General features: G+C 33.2%; 1 protein-coding gene across 1 annotated transcript; it reads left to right on the forward strand.

Annotated features, from left to right (window-relative positions):
* The first annotated feature begins 4,876 nt into the window (after window positions 1–4,876).
* LOC138330177 (fatty acyl-CoA reductase 1-like) lies at window positions 4,877–25,051 on the forward strand. Its single transcript, XM_069277610.1, has 14 exons — window positions 4,877–4,935; window positions 7,710–7,921; window positions 8,535–8,710; window positions 9,312–9,384; window positions 10,744–10,853; window positions 11,488–11,665; window positions 13,146–13,190; window positions 13,723–13,841; window positions 15,765–15,832; window positions 16,385–16,466; window positions 19,000–19,089; window positions 19,328–19,457; window positions 19,838–19,965; window positions 21,417–25,051. The coding sequence occupies exons 2-14, from the start codon at window positions 7,724–7,726 to the stop codon at window positions 21,574–21,576; spliced, it is 1,557 nt and encodes a 518-aa protein (XP_069133711.1). The 5' UTR covers window positions 4,877–4,935; window positions 7,710–7,723; the 3' UTR covers window positions 21,577–25,051.
* Window positions 25,052–25,907: the final 856 nt, after the last annotated feature.

The raw sequence follows: 25,907 nt of genomic DNA on the forward strand, positions 1-25,907 counted from the left end.
ATATTAAAGAAATCTACAATGAATTGCAGATTAAATAATTAGTATTATCAATCTGATTTTAAATAAAATAAATTGAAAATAGAAAAAAAAAAATGTTCTGTCTTTTTTTCTGGTTATTTTTTTGTTTATCATGGGTATGATAACTTCATGATAAATAAATCAAATTTTCTTTTGTATATGTAATGTTCAATTCATTTGTCAATTCACAATACCAAAACAGAGTGGGTTAAGTATAATTTGTCATTGATTAGTCCCACTTTCCAGTGATTGTGATGTCACAAAAATCTTGTCAAAATATGACGTCACAATCACGAAACTGATGATTCATTCACCTAACAAATGTTGAATCCAAAGCCTATAAATTTATCACTACTTGTATTTCCAATTACTGATACTATAGCATTGCATACATACAAAAGAAAATTTAACTTACTTAGTTATCATAATGTTTAATAACATGGCTACTGTATTTTTAAGAAAATACAGAAGTTATCTCTCGAATCTCGTATGTATGTTCCTTTTGGTGTCTAGAATATTGCATTTTGGGACCTATCCAAAAGACAGACAGCCATGTTTGATGTTTGTTCTCATTATTTTTCAGAAAGTACCAAGGGATCTCTCCCTCAATTTCATCTGTAGGTTTTCCTTCATGCATAAATAATGCATATTCGGACATTCCAAAAACAAGATGGCCGATAGCCAGCCATCTTGGATTTTGACAATTGAAGTTTGTTTTCACTTTTCCTCAGAAAGTACTGAAGACGTGTTGTAGATCAAAGTATTTCTGTGATATCGTTTAAATTGATCAAAAAAAGCAAAGGTCCAAGAATTGACCCCTGCGGAACACCAGGCTTTGGAGATATCACAAAACAAACGTCAATTAACTGTACATTGCTGATTGTCCAGGTACATGTTTAAAACCTGATTGAAACCGTTGATAAAAAGCGAGTTTTCAAGGAAATATCTATGACATGTTTTAAGCTTAACAAAATACAAGTCACTCAAAATTACCCCCGGTTTTCGGTTTCTATAAAAGGAATATTGATCAGTATAAGTAGTATCTAATCCATTGCCGTCTTCTGAGTATTTATTTATTCTTTAATTCCGTGACCTTGCTGGGACATTTTTCATAATCCCTTATAGTCTTATTATCAATAGTTCTATATAGTCTATAGACGTGGTTTATTGTCGATATTGTCGTTAATATTGGCCGAAAATATTTGGAGAATCCCGATATCATTCGAATAAATTAAAATATCGTTGTCAACATTGTCATAAATAGATTTTACATGTGAAAGATTGAAGTTATTTAGGTCAACATTGATATCACTACAGTAAAATGCGGTTATAACGAACCATGGGGAACAATAAAATTACTTCGTTATAAGCATATTTCGCTGAAATAACCTTGACGGGCAATGATAATTACTAAGTTCTAACCATGAATTCGTTGTAAGTGTGTTTTATAATATTTCGTCGAGAGCAGTTAGAGGCCCCCAGACCCCTTATCTCATTTATTTGTCATATATGACATCCAATTTAGAAAATCAATTTATAAGAACCAAATGTGACAAGTATTGTATGAAAAAATTAAAATGAACTCCTAAAGAGGTCATAATTACTCTTTACCCCAAGACCTTAAAGATGCTCCATCGCCGACAAATGGTATCTTTTCACTATCAAAAATAGGAGAAGACGATTTACTATTTTTCTTCAGTTACAAAAGTTCCTTACTTTACACCATTTCCAACATTGAAAACTATGAGCTTATAATTTTACTTCATGTTAAAAATATGAAAAATAATTAATTGCATCCCGAAAAAATTCCGTGGCACTATATCCTATATGGAATGAAGTACTGATTGTGCATGCACCAAAGGCAAAATAAATTATTTTATATTACTTTTTGTGTTAATTAGACATAAATAAATACGATAATACACCAATTATTCTTCAGATAATGAATAACATTTATGCTATGTCGGCGGTGGAGACCTTAATAATCGGCACGATTTTTGTAGAATTTATCCAAACGCTACTAGGGGCCTGATTAGTCCGCTAAACCTGCCTATATTATTAGTTTTTTTTAATCTAATATATATATATTAGGCAAAAAGGGGAAAAAAGAATGGTTTAGCGGATTAGGGACCTGATTAGTGGTTCCAGTTTCCAGCCTTTATAATGTGGTTTTTGTGTCCACCAGCAACAAATCTTACAAATAATGTTTAATATTTCAAAATAGGACAGACGATGTTAAATAATATACTTCTTAAAAAGGCAGCATATGGCATATATCCATAGACATATTGCCTTTATATTTTATTCGTTTTTTTTGTCCAATACTGTGTCTGGAGCACAATTAAAGGAACATATGAGTTTAATACGAGTGCAATTTTCATATAAACATTTTCTTCTCTGCAACTGAGCATGGGAGAACACTCATAATGCAACGGTAGCATCCTAATAGGGTGGGAATTCAACATTGTTCAAATGATGGGGCTGACTCCCCAGGGGCCTGAGGGGCGGGGTAAAAAGATTATGCACTCATAATATAATGGTAGCATCCTTATAGGGTGGGGATTAAAAATTGTACAAATGATGCCAATTTGTCTATTTCCTAGTAACAACTTCTTTTCTGAAACTATGCATGAGATAACACTCATAATGTAATGGTAGCATCTCCTTTAAGGGTGGGGATTCAAAATTGTACAAATGATGGGGCTGACCCTTGGGCCGGAGGGGTAAGGTCAAAAGGGGTCAATTTGGCTATTTCCATATAAACAACTTTTTTCTCAGAAATGAAGCATGGGATTGCACTCATAATGTAATGGTAGCATCCTTATAGGGTGGGGATTCAAAATTGTACAATTGACGGGGCTGACCCCCGGGGGCCTGAGGGGCGGGGCCAAAAGGGGTTAATTAGGCTACTGTTTTCATATAAATTACTTATTTTCTGCAACTGAGCATGGGAGAGCACTCATAATGGAATGGTAGCATATCCTTATAGGATGGGGATTTGAAATTGTACAAATGATGGGGCTGACCCCTGGGGGCCTGAGGGGCACGGTCAAAAGGTGTCAATTTTGCCTGAGGGGTGGGGTCAAAAGGGGTTAATTAGGCTACTATTTTCATATAAATTACTTCTTCTCAGAAACTATATATGGAATAGCACTCATAATGCAATTGTAGCATCCTAAAGGGTGGGGATTCAAAAGTGCACAAATGATTGGCCTGATCCCCTGGGGGCCTGAGGGTGGGGTCAAAAGGGGTCAATTTGGCTATTTCTATTTAAACGATTTCTTCTCTGCAACTGAGCATGCGAGAACACTCACAATGCATTGGTGTAGCATCTTTATAGTGCGGAGATCCAAAATTGTACAAATGATAGGGCTGCAGAAAATCCCCCAGGGTCCTGAGGTGCCGGGCAAAAAGGTGTCAATTTGGCTATTTCTATATAAACGACTTCTTTTCTGAAACTAAGCATGAGATAGCACCCATAATGTAATGGTAACATCTCCTTTTAGGGTAGGGATTCAAAATTATACAAATGATTGGGCTGACCCCATGGGGGCCTGAGGAGCGGGGCCAAAAGGGGTCAATTTGGCTGTTTCCATATAAACGACTTCTTCTCTTAAACTAAGCATGCAACAGCAATCGTAATACAATGGAAGCCTTCTTATAGGGTGGAGATTCAAAATTGTACAAATGATGGGGCTGACCCTTGGGCTGGAGGGGCAAGGTCAAAAGGGGTCAATTTGGCTATTTCCATATAAACAATTTTTTCTCAGAAATGAAGCATGGGATTGCACTAATAATGAAATGGTAGCATCCTTATAGGGTGGGGATTCAAAATTGTACAATTGACGGGGCTCAGGGGCGGGGCTAAAAGGGGTTAATTAGGCTACTATTTTCATATAAATTACTTATTTTCTGCAACTGAGCATGGGAGAGCACTAATAATGGAATGGTAGCATATCCTTATAGGATGGGGATTTGAAATTGTACAAATGATGGGGCTGACCCCTGGGGGCCTGAGGAAAGAGGTCAAAAGGTGTCAATTTTGCCTGAGGGGCGGGGCCAAAAAGGTTAATTAGGCTACTATTTTCATATAAATTACTTCTTCTCATAAACTATATATGGGATAGCACTCATAATGCAATGGTAGCATCCTTATAGGGTGGGGATTCAACATTGTACAAATGATTGGGCTAACCCCCTGGAGCCTTAGGCGCGGGGCCAAAAAATTAATTATTAATAGCTAGGCTACTATTTTCATATTTACTTCCTCTCTGAAACTATGTATTGGATAGCATATTCGTATGGCATCTACAGCATCATTATATGGTTGAAGTTAAAAATTAAACAAATCATGGGATCAATTTGTTTTTGTGATTTTTTAATCACTAATTACTAAATTACAGAATTACTAAAAAAAACGGTGAGCGATACAGGCCATCTGGGCCTCTTGTTTGTCGAAACAAGTTTTAAATAAGACCATTATCGAAACAATAGAATCAAAAGGAATATTGATGTTTTTAGAAAGTTCGTTTATGATGTTAATAACATATTTATAATGGGACTTTGTTATTTTAATGATGGCAGGAGATCTTGACTTTTTGCTTTGACATAACGCACAATGTTCGGTCACTTGTATATAGAATATCGATTAAATATTTTATTTTATATCGATAAAGATTTTTTTCAATTTCTGAATTATTTCAGACCTAATTGTTAACCTATGCTATAAAAATACAATAGACCTACAATGTATCAATGTTTAAAAAATTGTTTTAATATAGTTTGTAAATTCGACAAAGTGAAAGTAAGAAGTTATGTCCCTTCGATAAAAAATTGTACTACCAGGCGGCGCTGATGTATGACTTCCTTTTTCGGGAGCATCACCAAGCCGGACAGTTGACACTTTCGGGTTTTCGGGTAAGGTTTCCTAAGTTCTCCTCATTAAGTCATAAAATGGTGTACCATCTTTATACGATTCCAATGAAGATTAAAATATACCCAAAGGAATCGTTTGCTGGTATTTTTTGGCTTTGGATTTCCTTATTGATTGATGGTGTTTACACACGATCTGTCACTTGTCAACGGGACAAACTTGGTCAAGTTGGTCAACTCACAGGGCCATGTATAGTTTCTATATGAAAAAATAGCCAGAAATACTTTGGGCTATTTTTTCATATAGAAACCATACATGGTCCTGTGGTCAACTCGTGATAATTGGTCCAATATCGGTGATAAATTAACGTGGAAATTCATATTGATAATTTGATAAATATTGAATTTCGGTGAAAATATATTGCCATGTTCTTCTACATCTACATCTACCAAATAATCGACCTACTTCATCATATTGAAGATCATGTCGATATTGTTGAAGGTGTGGCTATGAACAGGGGAAGAGAAGAAAATAATTAAATTAGAGATGAAAGACGAGTTTTGAAGGAGTCAAGTGACTTTGAGATTACAAGATCTTGCGGAAGAGAGTTCCAGTCTTGAATAGTGCAGGGAAAGAAGGAATGTTTGCGAGAATCAGTTCTACAGTAATGTATTTAGTATGCAAGTGTATGGGAGTGTCTGGTAGGGCGTGACTGTGAGGTCAAGTATTGGTTTTTTTTAATAGCTACTATTGCGTTTTTTTCTTCTAACCCCTAAGCTAGGCCACTCTAAGTGTTCAAGCATGTCACTTACGCTTAAGGTGTTATGGAATCTGTTAGTGACATATCGAGCAGCTCTGCGTTGGACCATTTCTAGCTTATTAATGTCTCCCTTCTGGTATGGGTCCCACACTGTACAGGCATATTCAAGTGTGGGACGTACTAAGGATTTGTATGCTTGTTCTTTAATCTTTTTTGAATTAATTTTGAGGTTTCGTCTAATAAAGCCAAGGGTCTTATTGGCTGTGCAGGTGATGTTGCTGATGTGGGAGTCCCATTTGAAGTCGTGTTGGATTGTTACGCCCAGATATTTTGCCTTATCAGTGTGTTCCAAACAGTGACCATGAAGATAATAATTATGTTTGATTGAAGGTTTAGTCTTGGTAATCGAAAGAACATTACATTTCTTGGCATGGAATTCCATTTTCCCAGTCAGCTAGTTTATCTAGATCATTTTGGAGTGTTTCTGAATCTTTTTTCGATGTAATGGTTATATTTTATGTACGAGATAGTGTCATCGGCGAACAATCTAACTGAAGATGAGAGGTTCAGTGGCATATCATTGATGTAATATAAGAACAAGCTTGGGCCATATACATATACACACGAGATGACCTTACTTGCCAGCAGACTCCCGTTTTGAACCCCATTTTAGCAAGTCCATATTCTTCAAAATGTCAAAAATCTGACTATAGTATATACAAGAAAAAACCTTTGTTTCTTCACTTTTGACCATAATGGCAGGCGACCAGTTCTCGCCGAGTACAATGCTCGCCATCGGATGTGTATTTGTATAATTGCACTCCAATTTTCAGACAATTTTTCGTGAAAATCAGCAAAGTATTTTCTATCAGAATATGACTTTTTTGACGTAAAAAATTGTGTGAAAATCCTACAGATACACATGCGATATGGTGAACTGGTTGCCTGCCAGTACATCTAATATCTATAGTCGTTAAAGTTATTGACTATCATATGTTTCTCAATATCGAGCATCTAATATTATGCATTAATGATTATAAACTAGTCATTTGATTTAATTAAATCAACACCGTTGACAATATGGGTCAATATTGAGCATCTAGTATTATTAGATTATAAAACACTGTAGTATATGTTTATGATCTTAAACTAGTCATTTCAATCAGATAAATCCTGATGATAATATGTGTTAGATTAAGGACACTTATATAAAAAGATTGGAGTACAGTGTCCTTATACAACCCTCATCAGTACTGGTGTCCTTCTGCAGTTATCAACAATTGACATATATATATCACTTACTTTGATAAGTACAAAGTAAATAGATGATATTGATTTTGAGTACAGGTGTGTTATAGATAACGGAAGACTATAGGGTGAGAGTGATACGATGTAGGGGTCGAGTGATCATGTTGTCTACAGGTGTATGACAGTTGAATCATACTTTTTATGGCTAAAGTTTAATGGAGTGCATTTCCCAATATATAGCATATTCTTTTAGTGTTTTTCCTGCCTATATAGCTGGGTCCAGTTTCCCGAATAAAAAAGCCAGTCATATTGTAACTCGCTGCGCTCATGACGTGATCATTAATCTGTCACAGTAAACATAGATATGCTTTCTTTCCTTTGAGACACATTATTACGTTGTCAACTTGTGCAAGATTATGCCCACGTACACCATAACATTAATTTCATGTACCGTTTTAGGTCAAATAAGCGCCAAAAGTGTTTAAACAAATGAAAGAACGAAAAGGTGTTTCATAAGACGAAAATAAATTATTGCAAACCTACAATGTATACAGGTTTGATGGTTTTGGTCTTATGCCCAAGGATTTGAAATGAGGCCTCAAAAAATGGGGGGCGTTTATATAACTTACTCTTTCAGAAGGGGGAAGGGACACTAATTATGGCGAATACGGTACATACATTGTACAGTACTTTTGGAAGTTATTATGAAGTCTTTTGACGTATTCTCTAAATGATCCAATTAAAACTTGGTTTTGTACTCCAATATATAGTAAAATGACTTAAAACATTCACAATTTCTGTTTCTTAAAGCATAAATTGTCAACATGGCATCAGTTCCCTCGATCCCAGAGTTCTACCAGGATAAAAGTGTCTTCATCACTGGAGCCACTGGCTTTATGGGAAAAACCTTACTGGAGAAACTTCTGAGGTCATGTCCAGGAATCCGACGAGTATACATCCTTATCCGACCTAAAAAGGGCAAAGAAGTGAGTCAGAGACTGGACGAACTACTCAACTCTAAAGTAAGTATCATTTGAGGTATATAGAAAATCAGGATGAACTTCTCAACTGTAAAGTGAGTATTGATATTTTGAGAATATTATTTGAGGTATATAGAAAGTCTCACAGAGACTGTCCGAGGTACTCAACTCTAGGGCTGGGTATTAGAAGGTCTAAAATGATATGATACATATTGCTGATACAGTGGACCTCTTTTTCAAATTCAGTTGACCATTGTGTTTTAAATATTGTGACAATAAAAGACAATTTTAATAAAATATTCTACAACCAGGAAAAGAATCTACTAAACATTTTATTTGGTTTATCATCTGTGTTAATTAATTTCTGTCAATTCATATTCTTAGTTATGAAAAGGCGCTATGCGAATTTACAGTTTGCAAATAAAATTTCTTTCATAACCCGATGAAGTTAAAAATAGTGACATCAATGCTTAAACTAATTTTCATTTAGCTATTTATATATATATGCATGTATATATATATAAAAGCCCTTAAAACGATCCTGGCTGTTAATTAATCAGGACAGGAAATCAAATTAATCACTATATGCTGGAGTTATATTTAAATCATTCTTAGATCACAACTGAGTACATAATGTGCCATTTTTTCTCATCAGATTTTTGACCATGTCAGTAAAGATCAGCCAAATTACAGAGACAAGGTATACCCAGTAACAGGCGACATTTTACACGACAACCTCGGTATGTGTGAGACTGATGAAAAGTGTCTTATCAACGACGTATCCCTAGTATTCCATTCCGCAGCCACCGTCAAGTTTGATGAACTTATGAAGTGAGTTCTGCTGTTGTACACATACAATATCAAATATGATAAGAAATCGCCAATTTGGTATTTGATCATTAATCGCTGATGTGATTAAATTTGTATCTTCAATGTGCCCTATTAACATCGTAACTCAAGTGTCGTCTTGTATAAAACTATTTTGAGGGCTAAGTACTATGGTGCCTGATTGATATATGTGTCATTTTGATATTTTTCGCCTCGTCTTTTCACACGCACAGTGAAAGCTAATTAACATTACAATGAAAACTGTCTTTTTCACAAGCAGGGTGAAATAGCAAAGGTTATTGTCTTTTCATGTGATGGGCGAAATAACGAAGATCAATATTATCTTTTCGTGGCAAAATGATATTAATCATCATTATTTAACCCTGCTTACTAAATTAAATTAATTGACAATGATCATCGTTATTTTTCCTTCGTCCGGCAAGATAAATCAGCCACCATAAAGTATAGATCTTTTTTCTATGGTGTAGGATCATACCTGTACATGGATCAAATTATGTTATAAGTTTAAAAAGCAGCATAAAATCAAATCTATGGTGTAATGATATTTTGAATATTAAATGAATTTCTTTTTACATATTTTCAGATTATCTGTAGAAATGAATGTTGTTGGTGTCAGTAGGATGATTAATTTCTGCAAAAAACTTCCAAACCTTGAGGTAAGAAATTAATTTTAAAAACTCCCAAATCTTCAGGTAAGAAATTAATTTAAAAAACTCCCAAATCTTCAGGTAAGAAATTAATTTAAAAAACTCCCAAATCTTCAGGTAAGAAATTAATTTTTAAAAAACTCCCAAACCTTGAGGTTAGAAATTAATGTAAAAAACTTCCAAACATTCAGGTACAGATTACTGTAAAAAAAAACTCCCAAACCTTCAGGTAAGAAATTAATGTAAGAATCTCCCAAATTTTCAGGTAATAATTAATTAAAAAAACTCCCAAACCTTCAGGTAAGAAATTAGATGTACCATTCCATGTTTTACTAGGATTTCCTCATTGCCAGTAAAACACAGTTATAAGGAACCTCTTGGAACCAACAAATTAATTTTGTTACAAGCATAATAACGTCTTATAGAACCATTGATGGGGATGGAAAATTACAACATTGTAACCATGAATACATTGTAGAATAACTAGAATTCAAATTTTCCATTACTCAAAAAATTGTTAATCACGAATGTTATCAGTAGCACAATCGGCTTAAGAAGGCTATGAGGAACAGTTGAAATATTCCATAAGTTAATAATTCTGAATAATGGACAATTCTAGTACAAGCTACAAGGTTAGTGACATTTTCAACCGTATTGTTAAATATAATTAGCCATCAGCTTGGATCTGGTACCGTACAGGTAGCGAGTTTACTCACACTGTGATTGTTGCAAGCTAAACTACGTATCCGCTATCTGATTGCTGTTGATTGTTAATGATCTCAAACACACTAATTACTTATTGTGACAATTTTAAGTAAATAGATTCTAATCTTTTCAAATATTCCTGATTAGTATTCATGTGTAATATCTCAAAACGTTGACATGTGCATGGAGTGCGGCGGACCAGACCGCCGATGTTACGGACATCTGCAAGATATTTCAGTTTCAGGTTACGGTGGCCAATTAATAAAAGAAAACAAACACAATGCGGTTTTAATATGTTATTTCTTCTAAATACAAGACTTCTTTGTGCAAGTTGTCAAGCATTTATGGGGAATATTTTGCATTGAAATCGTCACCTTCATACATCGATTTTGGGACTCCCTGGACATCGTTTTTTTCCAAATTTTTTTATGCGCAAAACATACTAATAGTAGATTTTTTTCAGCATTTTCAGCCCTAAAAAGTACCTGCGCAAATTACACTGGTGCGCAAATTATATCAGTTTTTATGGTAAGCTTTTCTGATGCGAGCCTTAACAGACAAAAGTTGTTTCAATATTTGTACATCAATCCATAAATACAAACTTTTATGAAATATATACTATACATGTGTTACCTCTGAATAATTTAATACTTTGTCTTTTAGGCCTTTATACATGTGTCAACAGCTTATGCAAACTGTAATCAGCCAAAGAACATTGAGGAAAAGATATACGAACCCCCGCTACACCCGCAGAAAATCCTGGACGCTGTTGAGTAAGTCCTTATACAGAGTATCCTGTACAAGTATAGATCTGATAGATATGAAAAATACTGGAAATCAGCGTATATTTATGTGTGATTTAATTTTCGCATATTTCACATGTGCAGGCGATTAGAATTTCACAGGATTGAATCACGGCTGAAAAATTAAACTATAAATTTAAATTGAATTTTCTAACTGTGGATTTTGGAATTAATTCACCACGAAAAAGTCATCAGCAATGAAAGTGTAAAATTATGTCACCTCATTGGATTGCTACTGTCAAAAATGTCAGTGATGACAGTGGTGCCATAGTGTGATATCTAACATTGTATGATACAATCATGAAAGTGAATTTTCTTTCGTGGTGACAGTGGCGCCAATGCGCAATAGCTTGTATGAGACATAAAAGTGTTTGATAAAATGTTTATATGGTGATTTTACTTTTGTGTGTGCACAGGTACTGCAAAATTATAATTTTATTCATTAAATAATTATATCGATAATTAAATGTTCATTAACATAAATTTTTAAAAAAGCAAGCCTCAGGTTGAACATTTCTGAATTACCCCCACATTGTGATTTCATTGTCTCACTTGTCTCACCGTCAAATATTCTATTAACCTTAAATCTCCTTATTTTGTACAGCTGGATGGACACTGATATCCTGAATGCCTTGACCCCTAAAATGATTGGTGACCGACCCAATACTTATACCTACACCAAGTCTATAGCCGAATACCTAGTTAAAGAGGAGTGTGCCAATATCCCGACCGCCATCTTCCGTCCATCCATCGTAGGGGCCACTATGGACGACCCTGTTCCGGTATGTATTTATTTCATCTTGTCTGCCTTGAATTACAGGTTTGATTCAAATATTAATACAGCCAAATCATATTTACTTGGAGTAGAAAGTTATCATGAGGGACTGTCTTTATCATTGAGTGTATTTTACTTCTTTTGCATTCAATTTAAATGTTTATTTCCACTTATATTGTAGCACAGCGTTATAGTTGTGAGGGATTGAAATACTGTACAGTATAACTTGTCCAAACCGGCGTTTGTCTAATCCAGATCCCGGTGAATCCTGGCATAATTTTATGGCATTTTCCATATGGGGTCCTTTCTGACAAATGTTGATTTTCTAGATCACTCTAAAGTTTAATTACAACAAAATTAGTATACATTTACAAGAACCACATATGTATGACAAAGTTTCGAGAAGATTCATCAGATATAATAATATTTTCTTTAAAGATGCTCCACCGCTGACAAATGTTGTTTTTTCACTATCAAAAACAGGAGCAGACGATTAAGTAGTTTTTCTTCAGTTACAAAAGTTACTTACTTTACACCATTACCACATTTAAAAAGGTTGAGCTTCTAATTTTAATTCAAGTTAAAAAATATGAAAAATAATTAATTGCATCCCGAAAAAAATTCCGTGGCACTATAATCCTATATGGAATGAAGTACTGATTGCGCATGCACCAAAGGCGAAATAAATTATTTCATATTATTTTTTGTTTTAATTAGGCATATATATACGCGATTAAACACCAATTTTTGTTCAAATGAAGAATATCATTTATGCTCTGTCTTCGGTGGAGCATCTTTAACCTTTACTTTAAAATCTGTATTGTATACATACAGTAATTATTATTATTTGTTGTTTTAATTAGAATTACTTTTTATAACAAAACAGGGCCTAGTTTCACATACATTTCATTAACTTTAAGGAATTCCTTAACTTGAATTTCCCCATAGAAAAGCATTACAAAAATTAAGGAAAAAATCTAAAGTTAAGGAGCCTTCCTTAAAATCTGTAATGCTCTTTCCTGTGGAGAATTTTAAGTTAAGGGATTCCTTAAAGTTAAAGATGCTCCACCGCCGACAGAACAAAAACGATATTCATCATTTGAACAATAATTGGTGTTTAATCATGTATATGTATGTCTAATTAGCACAAACAAATAGTATGGAGTAATTTCTTTTGCCTTTGGTGCATGCACAATCAGTTCTTCATTCCATATAAGATATAGTGCCAGGAATTTTTTTCATGATGCAATTAATTATTTCTCATATTTTTAACTTGAAGTAAAATTAGAACCTCACACTTTTCAATGTTGGTAATGGTGTAAAGTAAGTAACTTTTGTAACTGAAGAAAAATACTAAATCGTCTGCTCCTGTTATTGATAGTGAAAAAATAGCATTTGTCAGCGGTGCAGCATCTTTAAGGAATGTTCATTAAACTGGGCCCAGATGTTTTGTCAAAAATTATCCTGATGAAGCGTTTTTGTTATAGGGCTGGGTTGACAACTACAATGGACCAACAGGACTCTTAGCAGCCGTAAGTATTGTGTGGTAAGTGGTCATGATATTTTGACATTACCACTAGATCGCTAACTCTGGTCCGTGGTAACCGATCGGTTAAGATGTTTGATATATTACCAATAAATCTCTTAACTCCTGGTTGTGAGTTTAAAACCAACATTTTTGGGCAGTTGACAGATATTGTCCAAGTTATTGTGGTTTTACTACAGGTACTTTGGCTTTCATCCACACCTTTTGAAGCATTACATGCCTGTAAACCCAATCACCCCTGATGCATGAAGACACATTTAGATTCTACTAAAGGATGGAATAGCCCATTTTGGAATTTTAGTGGTGAAAAAGTGAAATGACCATGGTTTTTTATTGGATGTTAAAACAAAACAAAGCAAAAATTCAACCTGACTATAGCTCTGCTATCTAGCTTTTGCAGAAAAAAAATCTCTGCTTAATGCTATAAATCAGTGATTAAAGAGAACCATCAAAGTGTGTCATAACGTTTTCTGGAAAGTTTAAACATCTTAATCCTAATTCCACTCTATAAAAAACAGATTGGATGTGGCTTATTGAGGATTATGAAAGGAGACTTCCACGCCACGGCGGACCTCATCCCCGTCGATTTTACAGCAAAAATGTTGATAGCTACAGCATGGTATACAGTTGTACACAAGTAAGATGTTAATTTAAAAAGTAAGGAGAAAATGATTAATAAAGTTATGATTTATCAGATTCAAATTTATTTTTTTTGAAATATGCTTTTATATGATGCAATTAAAAGTTACACATTTTAATCATAGAAATTACACAATGAGAGTTTAAGCTGGTCAATGTTATAATTTATCATTGTACAAGTTGATAAGCATTTAACACATGATGCAATGTTAGAGACTTCTGTACCAAAACAAAAACTAAATCAGGGATGTGATAAATATTTCAAAAGACAATAATTTAATGTATGAAATAATTGTGTGTACTTTCTTTCATGGTTTTGAGATTTGGAATAATTTTGTGTTTAGAAATATTCATTGTTAGTCTTTTAACAATGCTTACAGTAAATAATAATACAATTTTTTTTTTTTTTTTTTTTGTGATTCAATAGAAGCCAGGATAAACTAATTAAAAATTTCATGTTATGTATTGTATAGCCAGTTGTTTTAGTTGATAAATTTTTTTTCGCTATTTCACACTAAAAAGTAGAAAATTAAATTTTAGCTGTTTAATATTTTCACAAATCTGACCCTGAATACCCATTTCACAATATTTTGTATATCAGGTTTTTTTTGGGATAATAGCAATGACCGAGAAATTATGAAAATAACTGCCTAAGTTTTAGTAAGTACATGTAGTTGCTAAAAAATATCAAACTGAAATTTTGAAGAATTTGGGTGCAGAAAAGCTCCGAAACTATATAAAGTGATTAATATGGGCCTCTTGTTTATTGGATGTTAAACAAAACAAAGCAAAAATTCAACCTGACTATAGCAAATAAAAAAAAAAATCATTTTACAAATCACGCCTGTCATGTGAATGATCTGCTATCTAGCTTTTGCAGAAAAAAATCTCTGCTTAATGCTATAAAGCAGTGATTAAAGAGAACCATCAAAGTGTGTCATAACGTTTTCTGGAAAGTTTAAACATCTTAATCCTAATTCCACTCTATAAAAAACAGATTGGATGTGGCTTATTGAGGATTATGAAAGGAGACTTCCACGCCACGGCGGACCTCATCCCCGTCGATTTTACAGCAAAAATGTTGATAGCTACTGCATGGTATACAGTTGTACACAAGTAAGATGTTAATTTAAAAAGTAAGGAGAAAATGATTAATAAAGTTATGATTTATCAGATTCAAATTATTTTTTTGAAATATGCTTTTATATGATGCAATTGAAAGTTACACATTTTAATCATAGAAATTACACAATGAGAGTTTAAGCTGGTCAGTGTTATAATTCATCATTGTACAAGTTGATAAGCATTTAACACATGATGCAATGTTAGAAACTTCTGTACCAAAACAAAAACTAAATCAGGGATGTGATAAATATTTCAAAAGACAATAATTTAATGTATGAAATAATTGTGTGTACTTTCTTGCATGGTTTTGAGATTTGGAATAATTTTGTGTTTAGAAATATTCATTGTTAGTCTTTTAACAATGCTTACAGTAAATAATAATACAATTTTTTTTTTTGTGAATAAATAGAAGCCAGGATAAACTAATTAAAAATTTCATGTTATGTATTGTATAGCCAGTTGTTTTAGTTGGTAATTTTTTTTCGCTATTTCACACTAAAAAGTAGAAAATTAAATTTTAGATGTTTAATATTTTCACAAATCTGACCCTGAATACCCATTTCACAATATTTTGTATATCAGGTTTTTTTTGGATAATAGCAATGACCGAGAAATTATGAAAATAACTGCCTACAATGTTAAGTTTTAGTAAGTAGTTCCTAAAAATATCAAACTGAAATTTTGAAGGATTTGGGTGCAGAAAAGCACTGAAACTATATAAAGTGATTAATATTTCATAGTATCTACTTAGAAATCAATTTCTACAACATTCAATTGTAAAATTTCTAATTTTCAGGCCAGAAAACTTGAGCGTTTACCACTGCACGACAGGACAGATCAACCGCTTTACTTGGGGTCAAATGGGTAAATATACTCCATACTAATTAGTTGCTCTTTTAAACATAACATTTCCCAAAAATGCGAAATTTGATATCTAGCAAATGAAAAAAATAATCATTTTACATATCACGCCTGTCATGTGAATGACACTTTCAAAGACAAAAAGACTACAAATTAAAGGTGAATCGTGAAAATAAACGCCCAAAAATTAGTTGGTAATTGATGAAAATAAATCTCCCAAAAATTAGTTCCAAACAGTACATTGCAAAATAGTACACCTTGAAATTAAAAGCTGCCACTTAAGTGTCTATTTGATAAGTGTATATGATTATGACGTCATCTCTTTACGTGATTTTTATGGCATCATAATCACCGGAAGGCTGGATTTTTCGACAGTAAATTGTCCTTTACCCATAAGTTTTTGGGATCTTGAAACCTATTTTCCAAAGAGATTTATAAACAACTGCTAATTTAGCATCAGTTAGTCGAACCTTGCTGTGATTGTGACGTCATCTTTTGACATAATTTTTTGATGACGTCACCCCTATATTTCGATGATTTATCTTATTTTTCCAGAGAGACTTACATACAGCTGTTTGATGAAGAATCCTGTCAACACAGTAGCTCGAGTGCCCAACCCAAGATTTACAAAGAATGCGTAAGTTAACAAAGCTATTGTCTTGTCATCTTACATGGGTTTGGAACCAAAATGAAAACTAGTAACACATCATGAATTTCATATCATATAGAATTCAAATTTTATTTCATTTTATTTTATTTTTTTATTAGCCTAATTATGTCATCTGCGATGGTAAGTTACAGGGTAAACTGGTATCTGATTGAATCTCTGATACCTTTTAATCTCATTAACTAATATGTCCATCTCTTCTTTACGGTGTCTAAACACGGAACACTTGGAACTTTAGTTTTTGGGTATTGTGTATTTGCATGTTGCAGAGTTATCTGCCCTTGTGGGTAGGTATTGATTGTGACATAATGTGTTTGCGAGCGTAACGTCATACTTTTCTGAGAAATCAGGTTAATTGCGCTCACAAAATAATGACATAACAATCAATACCTACCCACAAGGGAACTAACTCTGTTATATGCAAAGACAGAATAGATTTCTTCAGATTCAATTGAAGATTGAAATGTGTATAAAGTTAATTTTCTGGTTCTTATTTAAGTTCGTTTTGCTCCCTTTTCTTATTTGATATGTAGCAGGATTGGACTGGGTCATTCATCGGTGACCAGGTAGCTCAGCGGTAGAGCATTCGGCTAGAGTTCGTAGGTCCCGAGTTCTAATCCAGGTCTGGCTGCTACATTTTCTTGTTACAAACTTGGCACCCAACTAAATACCCACGATGGTGGTATAGAGACCGCAGAACCAAATGATTTGATGACAATGTTAACGTTTGCCACTGTCCAGGTTAAATGAAGTTTTCAAGGCTGGTCACCTGTCACTGATTTTGAAGAAGGTCATCTCAATTACCTGTGAATAAAATTGTTTGAAGATATACCATTTTGCTAAACGTTTATGTGAGGGGTGCCCTCTTGTGTTGAATTTCACACCTAAAATTGACCAAAATTTTCATAAAATTCCAATATTGATTACCCTCCTCTGTCAGAAACAGACTTAACAGAATTTCAAAATTTCTTTACATATTTCACATCTACATATATTGCCCTACCCACACATAAAAACATTTGAAATTAATGCGCCGTTAATACCCAATCAGCAGGCTCCGAAACATTTACCTCTCTATGAAATCTTGTGCCCACAAGGGGTTTTCCTGAAATCTATCATTGGTTTGATTCTGCTGTCCCTATAAGAGTCTTGTATGTCTTTGAAGGCAAAGACTTTGAAAAGGGGAGGTAGGAGTTATTGGGATTGGACTGGGTCCATCATCGGTGACTAGCTATAGGTAGCTCATCGGTAGAGCATTCGCCTAGTATTCAGAGGTCCAGAGTTTGAATCCAGGTCTGGCCACCACATTTTCTTCTCTCCTGTTACAGATATAATTGGATTGTGAACAGTTGAATCAAGAAGAGTATGACATTTGGTCCAAAAAAAAAAAAAAAAAAACATTTTTGAAAACAGTTATTTCCAATCCATTTCTGATTACTTCACACATTAAATTGTTAAAAAGGATGATACATTTTGTGTGTTTTTAATCTTAGCAACACTGTGTTAATATTTTATTTCACTTTTAACTCATTGCTTTCTGATTGAGTTGTACCTTTATTTGTACCCTTTTGAAAACATTTGATAGATGTAATATGAAAATCTAGTTTTGATATATGAAGGCAGGGTATTTCAGTAAATCCAAGTTCAAATTAAGTGAGTTCTGCTGAAACTGGCACAAATTAATCCTTAAGATATATGACATTGATGTGTCCATTTAATTTATCCAAAGAGCACAATCGTTATTTCTTAAGCACATATTGCTACTAACCCTTTCAAAGTAAGGAACACCTGAAATAGCAGTTTTGAGTAATTTTGCACACAATGCTGAGATATTTTACAGGAAAACAGAAAAAGAGTTTATATTAAAACATGACAGATCAATATTTAAACTTGTGTTTGTGCATAAATTGGAATAAATCAAGAGTTCAAACATGACAGATCAATATTAAAACTTGTGTTTGTGCATAAATTGGAATAAATCAAGAGTTCAAACTTTTTATAGTTTTTTCCAGAAATATTGTAGGAAAACTATGGGAGTTGTGTCAAATGTCATAAATGTGCTGAATGAAAACATTTTGCATTGTCCTTTGGAAGGGAAATTATGATAATTAAACATACTTTTGATCACAGGGGTCTAACACATTCCTATAACCCAGGATAACAATATAAAAAAAATAGATGGTTCTATGACCCTCAGACACCTTATTATATATTCTGTCTTTGCAAATCATAGAGTCAGCTCCCTTGCGGGCACATATTGATTGTAATGTCATTATTTTTTTATCACAATTCAAATTGGTTTGTCTGAAAAGTATGATGTTATGCTTTTAAACACATGACGTCACAATCAATACTTAACCGCAAGGGCAGAAAAGTCTGTAATATGCAAATACAAAATAAGGCTCCAAGGATTAGGCTATATACATATATATATTTTGGGTCATAAGAATGTTTCAAGTCCCTGTGCTTTGATTAACATGTATTAGACCATCTTGTCTCACAGTATATGGCATGACCTGAACGTAGTGTTTGACCACCTCATCCCAGCCTATCTAATGGACTTCTACATGTGGATTTCTGGAAAACGACCTATGTAAGCCGTTTATCTTTGCTTTATTTCACCTTTACACAGAGTTATCTGTCCTTGTAGATTGTGTGGTGAAAATTACATCATTTTATCTGAAAAGTCATAAAAGCCAACTCAAATCACCCTTTTTTTGACAATCAATAAATACCACATGGCTATAAAGACCATTTTTTCTTTGTTGCTTGCAATTGTGTGGTCTTGATATAGGCAGATTTGACCTAATAAAGATTGTTTTACGTTACAGTTTTGTAAAAATCCAGGAAAGATTAAGAAAATCTGTGGCTAGTCTGGACTACTTTACATCGAAGGAATGGAATTTCAACAACGCCGGCCTCTACAAAATATTAGAGGCTATGTCCCCAGATGATAAGAAGGTAGATCTGGTTATTTCACTTCATTGTATCGGACAAGAAAACGAATAATTAATTCATATTCCCATCAACTGTATAGGCCAACCGATCATAAGTGTTCATATCATATCTTCGGCTCAGTTTTAAGATCCTCTATTAGTATTTCAATTGTATCCTCAACAAAATACAGTGATTCAAAATTGAAATAACTAGTTTCTGTATACTCACTTGTGCAGAACGGTACTGTTTATTATTTTGCCAATAGCCAGATGATTGTTAATGCCCATTGGCCTCTTGTTTAAAAATTAATTTTGATAATTATCTTGAATGCTACTGGGCATGCACAGAAATAAAACAAATAACATATATTGTACCAGTAGAGCTTCATTTCTATATATTTTCAGACCTTCAACTTTGATCCAAAGACGATAAATTGGTCAGAATACATGGAGGCCTACTGCCTAGGAACCAAGAAATTTGTATTGAAAGAAGAACTGGAGGAACTACCAAAGGCCAGGAATACCCTCAAAAAGTAGGTATACTTACAAAAGGCCAGGAATACCCTCAAAAAGTAGGTATACTTGCAAAAAGGCCAGGAATACCCTCAAAAAGTAGGTATACTTACAAAAAGGCCAGGAATACCCTCAAAAAGTAGGTATACTTGCAAAAAGGCCAGGAATACCCTCAAAAAGTAGGTATACTTGCAAAAAGGCCAGGAATACCCTCAAAAAGTAGGTATACTTGCAAAAAGGCCAGGAATACCCTCAAAAAGTAGGTAGGTATACTTGCAAAAAGGCCAGGAATACCCTCAAAAAGTAGGTATACTTACAAAAGGCCAGGAATACCCTCAAAAAGTAGGTATACTTACAAAAGGCCAGGAATACCCTCAAAAAGTAGGTATACTTACAAAAGGCCAGGAATACCCTCAAAAAGTAGGTATACTTGCAAAAAGGCCAGGAATACCCTCAAAAAGTTGGTATACTTGCAAAAAGGCCAGGAATACCCTCAAAAAATAAGTATACTTACAAAAAAGTCAGGAATACCCTCAAAAAGTAGGTATACTTACAAAAGGCCAGGAATACCCTCAAAAAGTAGGTATACTTACAAAAGGCCAGGAATACCCTCAAAAAGTAGGTATACTTGCAAAAAGGCCAGGAATACCCTCAAAAAGTTGGTATACTTGCAAAAAGGCCAGGAATACCCTCAAAAAATAAGTATACTTACAAAAAAGTCAGGAATACCCTCAAAAAGTAGGTATACTTACAAAAGGCCAGGAATACCCTCAAAAAGTAGGTATACTTACAAAAGGCCAGGAATACCCTCAAAAAGTAGGTATACTTACAAAAAGGCCAGGAATACCATCAAAAAGTAGATACTCTTACAAAAGGTCAGGAATACACTCAAAAAGTAGGTACATTCACAAAAGGCCAGGAATACCCTCAAAACGTAGGTATACTTACAAAAGGCCAGGAATACCTTCAAAAAGTAGGTATACTTGCAAAAGGTCAAGAATACCCTCAAAAAGTAGGTACATTCACAAAAGGCCAGGAATACCCTCAAAAAGTAAATGTTTACCGATTTTAGATAAATTGGTCATTGGATGTATTGGGGGATGATTGGGGTCAAGGTCACTTACTTGTCTCATCCTTGTATAATTACACATGATAATTACATTAATAAACAATTTATCTTTAATGAGCATACCAGGTATTGAATGATAGCGGTACATTCCATAATTTCTCACATTTTATTGTCTAAAGCTGTTATTACATAAATATTATAATAAATGATATTCAATATGAATCGATTCATATGTGAAGTAGCAAAGTATTTATTCTGTTGCTAAGGCAACAGAGAATTAAAAATTCCAAAAAGCTGTACATCAAATAAGTTATATTCAATTTCAAAGAAAAAATATTTCAATATATAATATTCAATATGAATCTGTTATGCAATGTAGCAATGTATTTATTCTGTTGCTAGGCTACAGAGAATCAACATGGCTAGTAATGTGGTGTTGATCATTGTGATTTGGCGGCTCCTGTACAATCGAGTCCCCATCGCCAAGTCACTTTGGAACTTCCTCATCGGATGGGCGATCAAGATCTTCCGACGCCTTCCAGCCATGATCAAATCTTCCTAGACATCAAACATTCCAGCAACAGAGGATGGAAATCTAATATGTTCGGAATGGACAATGAGCATACTGCAGGGATGTTTTTCTGTAGGTGTGTAATTATAAAGAAACTGTGATCAAATTTAAATCTGTACATGCAATTTATAGAATTCAAAATTCTGGAAATCCATTTAATATAATTGCTTTAATGAAATTCTTTTCCAATAGAAATATTTTACGTTAAACTCAAACCGTTGCTTTTTCATGCACAAAGTATGACTACATATTGATGGCTTTAATGACGCTTTCTCTACAATTTTAACAATCAAGCATATGGTTATTACAATTTACCTATGTCCCTAGTTAAGTGCAATCTGTCACTTTGTTTGCAAAATTAGTATATTTGCCATAAAAATCAATCATCAGCTGTTGAGAACAATAGCTATAAAATTCACACTACACTATAATTTATAGCTCTAAGATAGATTTTAAGGGGTTTCAACCTGTCTTCAAAATTTCTAAGATAAAATGCAATAAAAGAAACACAAAACAATAAAAAAGTAACATATTAAAAGACACAATTGTATGACTACTTAAGGTAGATATTACTGTGACTGAATACATGTTTCCCTATGTAAAGATAGATGTTACATTCACTACAATTATTGAATGAAAAGAATGAGAAATTGATATACATGTTATATTAATTTATGTAATATTATATTTTGTGAGATGTTTTTGTCTTAAGTCCATTGTTTTGTGTTATGTAATAATTAACAAATATAAGATCAAAATATATTTTATATATGTGTGTAGTATTGGTTGCATACGATATGTTACATGTACATATTTCAGTGGTAATCCTATTTTAAAAGTTCTTGCACCAGACATTTGCTCAATAACTTATACTATATTACACTGTTTTTCAAAAATTAGTTATGAATTTACTGACAGGCTGCGGTTTCTTAAAATAATGTCTTGCAATCTACATAAGGCCATATATGATAGTAAATTGTTTGCATAATAAGATTGAAGAAATATCCTTGGTAAAAAAACTCTTGGTGAAGTTTTAAATGTTTTCCTATGAAAATTCAGGACAGGAATGAATTTGAATCTGTTTCTTAATATCAAAGTATATATACCGGTATTATATGCTATTTAAAAATTATCAAATCTTTTCTAAGATATAATTTGTTTGTGAATTTTCATTTTTATAACCTGTCTGTAACAAATTTGAGTTAATTGTAATGAAAATGATACTACAGTCAAACCTGTCTATAGCGACCGCCCAAGGGACAGGAAAAATGGCAGTTTATTGCCTGTCATCATAAACAGGCTGAATGGTGTCGAAATTGGTCTTATTAGGCAGGTGGTCTTTATACAGAGGAGGTCGTTGAGACATGTTTCTGTATGTTATAAACAGTGCCATATTCCATGTCAAAACTTGTATTAAAATTAAAATAATCTATTTTCCAAATTTACACACATGGCCATAACCGACAACAAACATACTCAAAACAAGACATCAGACATATGAAAAAAAGTTGAAAATAATAATCATTGAGTTATGTTTATATATGGCCTAAAAACACATTTTTTCCTGTTTCTCAAAATTTATTTTTTGGAAAATAAAATGTTGATGAAATTAAATATTTCACCATTTGACATACATGTATCAGCTATAGTATCTTACAGATAATTTAGAGTTTAATTTTTCAGAATTTTTCTCTCATCTGAAAATATTTTTAAAGAAAGTTGCCATTTACCTTTTTAAACACTTAATCCAGTTTCAGAGAAAAGGGTGACTACTGCAAAACTTGTATTTTAGTGCAATGAAATTTTGTGTATTTCACAGCCAATCAGAATTCAGGAATATTATTCACTGCGGAAGTTTTTGTTTTGTAGAGTATTGTATTTGTATTCCTTTAATATTTTGTTGAATTTTAATTGCAATTACTGGTTTAATTATACTATTTATATTTCCTGATCTCTTTAGTGTCAAAACGGGTTAGAGATACCTTTTTTTTAAACAAATCTTAAACTGATTCACCCCTGAAATTTCATAATGGACTGGTCTAGTCTTTGATTTAGAAGAGCCTAAATGTCTTTTCAGGGATGAATGATTTCCTTCACCTCTGTGTTGCAAACTTTTGTGATAAACTCAGTAAATATGATATTGTTGTGATTTTATATTGAATGTTTTCATACATTTGGCATTATTAGAGGAGTAGATGATTCTTTTAGACAGATTTTTTTACTTTCTTTAGGGTTAGAGAAGCATAATTGTAGCAATTTTTATATGTGGTTGTTTTTATTTATTTAGAGTTTTTTCAAGGTCCTCATAATTAATTTTAGCTTTAATAAAATTTTATTGAATAAGAAAAGGATAGAACAACAAAATTCACTCCTTATATTTAAGCTTTAAATTTTCCAATCCCAAATATTCTATGTCTTGTAAGTAGATATATCGATATATGAATAAATACAGTTTAATCTAAATAAACTTTGAATGGATATATTAAACAACATTTAAGAATAAGAAATGAAAAAAAGCATCCACGGAACTCAGTGTAAGAAATAAGAATTCCCTCTGAAAATGAGCAACACACCGGACTTTACTGTTGTGATTGTACCCTCTGGTAGGATACTTTATCATTGATAAGTTGTTTTATCCATCTAATTTACTTAATGTCGCAGATATATCTTCTAGTCAAGATATATTTGTCTTTGCATATTACAGAGTTGTCTCCCTTGCAGGAAAGTACCAATTGTGACGTACTGACGTTATTACTTTGTGAGCAAAATTCTTATTGTTTTCTCAGAAAAATATGACTTTATGCTTGCTAACATGACGTCACAATCAATACATACACCCAAGGGCAGATAACTCTATGTAATACTAATAATACAGAATCTACGCCACTCTATACTTTCAGGTTGATTGTGTTGATAAAAATGTTGTTGTCCAGTTTTTACATCTTGTGTTATTTGCAATCTGAGTACAAGATTGTACTTGTACAACTTTACATTACTACAAAACATTAGAGGTTTAGCATGGCGAGGTACTTTTGAAATATTACGTCATGTCTAACAGCCAGCAAAACAACGTCCAAAAGAAAAAATGGCTGACAAGTCGATTCTCTTGTTATGGGAGTAAACTTAACATGTGATCAGTAGAAATATCAAGTATTCCTGTTACTTTGTTTAATTTATCTGTACAATTTTACACAAGACCAGTAGAAATATTGACAATTCCTGTTACTTTGTTTAATTTATCTGTACAATTTTACACAGGACCAGTAGAAATATTGACGATTCCTGTTACTTTGTTTAATTTATCTGTACAACTTTACACAAGACCAGTAGAAATATTGACGATTCCTGTTACTGTGTATATCTGTACATCGTTTATGTCTTTCATACAAAAACTTTATGTTGTGATGATAAGGTAGAATAGTTTGTTCATACATGGAATATGAATAAATACAATGAAATATAAAAATGGTTTTAATCTTATTACTGTTGCAGTGATGGATGGTATTATATTCAGCTCAATTTGTATAATATTTCTGCTAAAATTAAACAAACGACACAAATTTGATCTGTTATGTGAAAAAAGGATTCACATTTCATTTGTAGTGCAGTGGTTTACATTTTTGAGTAGGAGATCCTCTTAATTTCTTTTATTAACTCATTCACCCCTGAAATTTTATAATGGACTAGTCTAGTCTTTGATTTAGAAGAGTCTAAATGTGTCTTCAAGGGTGAATGAACAGAAGTAACCTTGATCATGAAATGCCCCATGGGAACTTATGAATCAAAACTGTGTTTGGAATTTAACTTTTAAATGTGAATGGAATTCATTTAGAATAGTATGTACACAGAAATGTTTCAACCCTAGTATGTGTAATACATGTACATAAAAGTGATTCTTGGTCACTGATTATTGACTAGATATTTCATTTGTGGGTGAATGGATTTGATTCACAGCTGACGATAATGAATTGTTTTGCTATATAGCATTTTACATACAGCACTTACACCTTGTTCAATGCTTTTCATTTTAGTTGCCTCTTATTAACTGAAAAACCCATCGGTCTTATATTAATGCCAGTCGTCAAAAAAGATTAATATTTAAATTAAACCTTTTTTTACTCTATTCAAAAGCGTTCCAGAGACCATATATTTACTGAACCTGCAGAATGCTAGGGTCAAGGGTAATGATGTTTGAAGATCAAATGGAAAAAAAAGGTAACACCTTTGTCTCATCATGTATGAGACCCAGAGATCCCAATCTAATTAAAAATAAACGTATAATTCCGCTCCACTACGATACTCAGACCCAAGGGAGTAACCAA

Source organism: Argopecten irradians, chromosome 8 (assembly GCF_041381155.1).
Source record: "Argopecten irradians isolate NY chromosome 8, Ai_NY, whole genome shotgun sequence".
NCBI classification, from domain to species: Eukaryota; Metazoa; Mollusca; class Bivalvia; order Pectinida; family Pectinidae; genus Argopecten; species Argopecten irradians.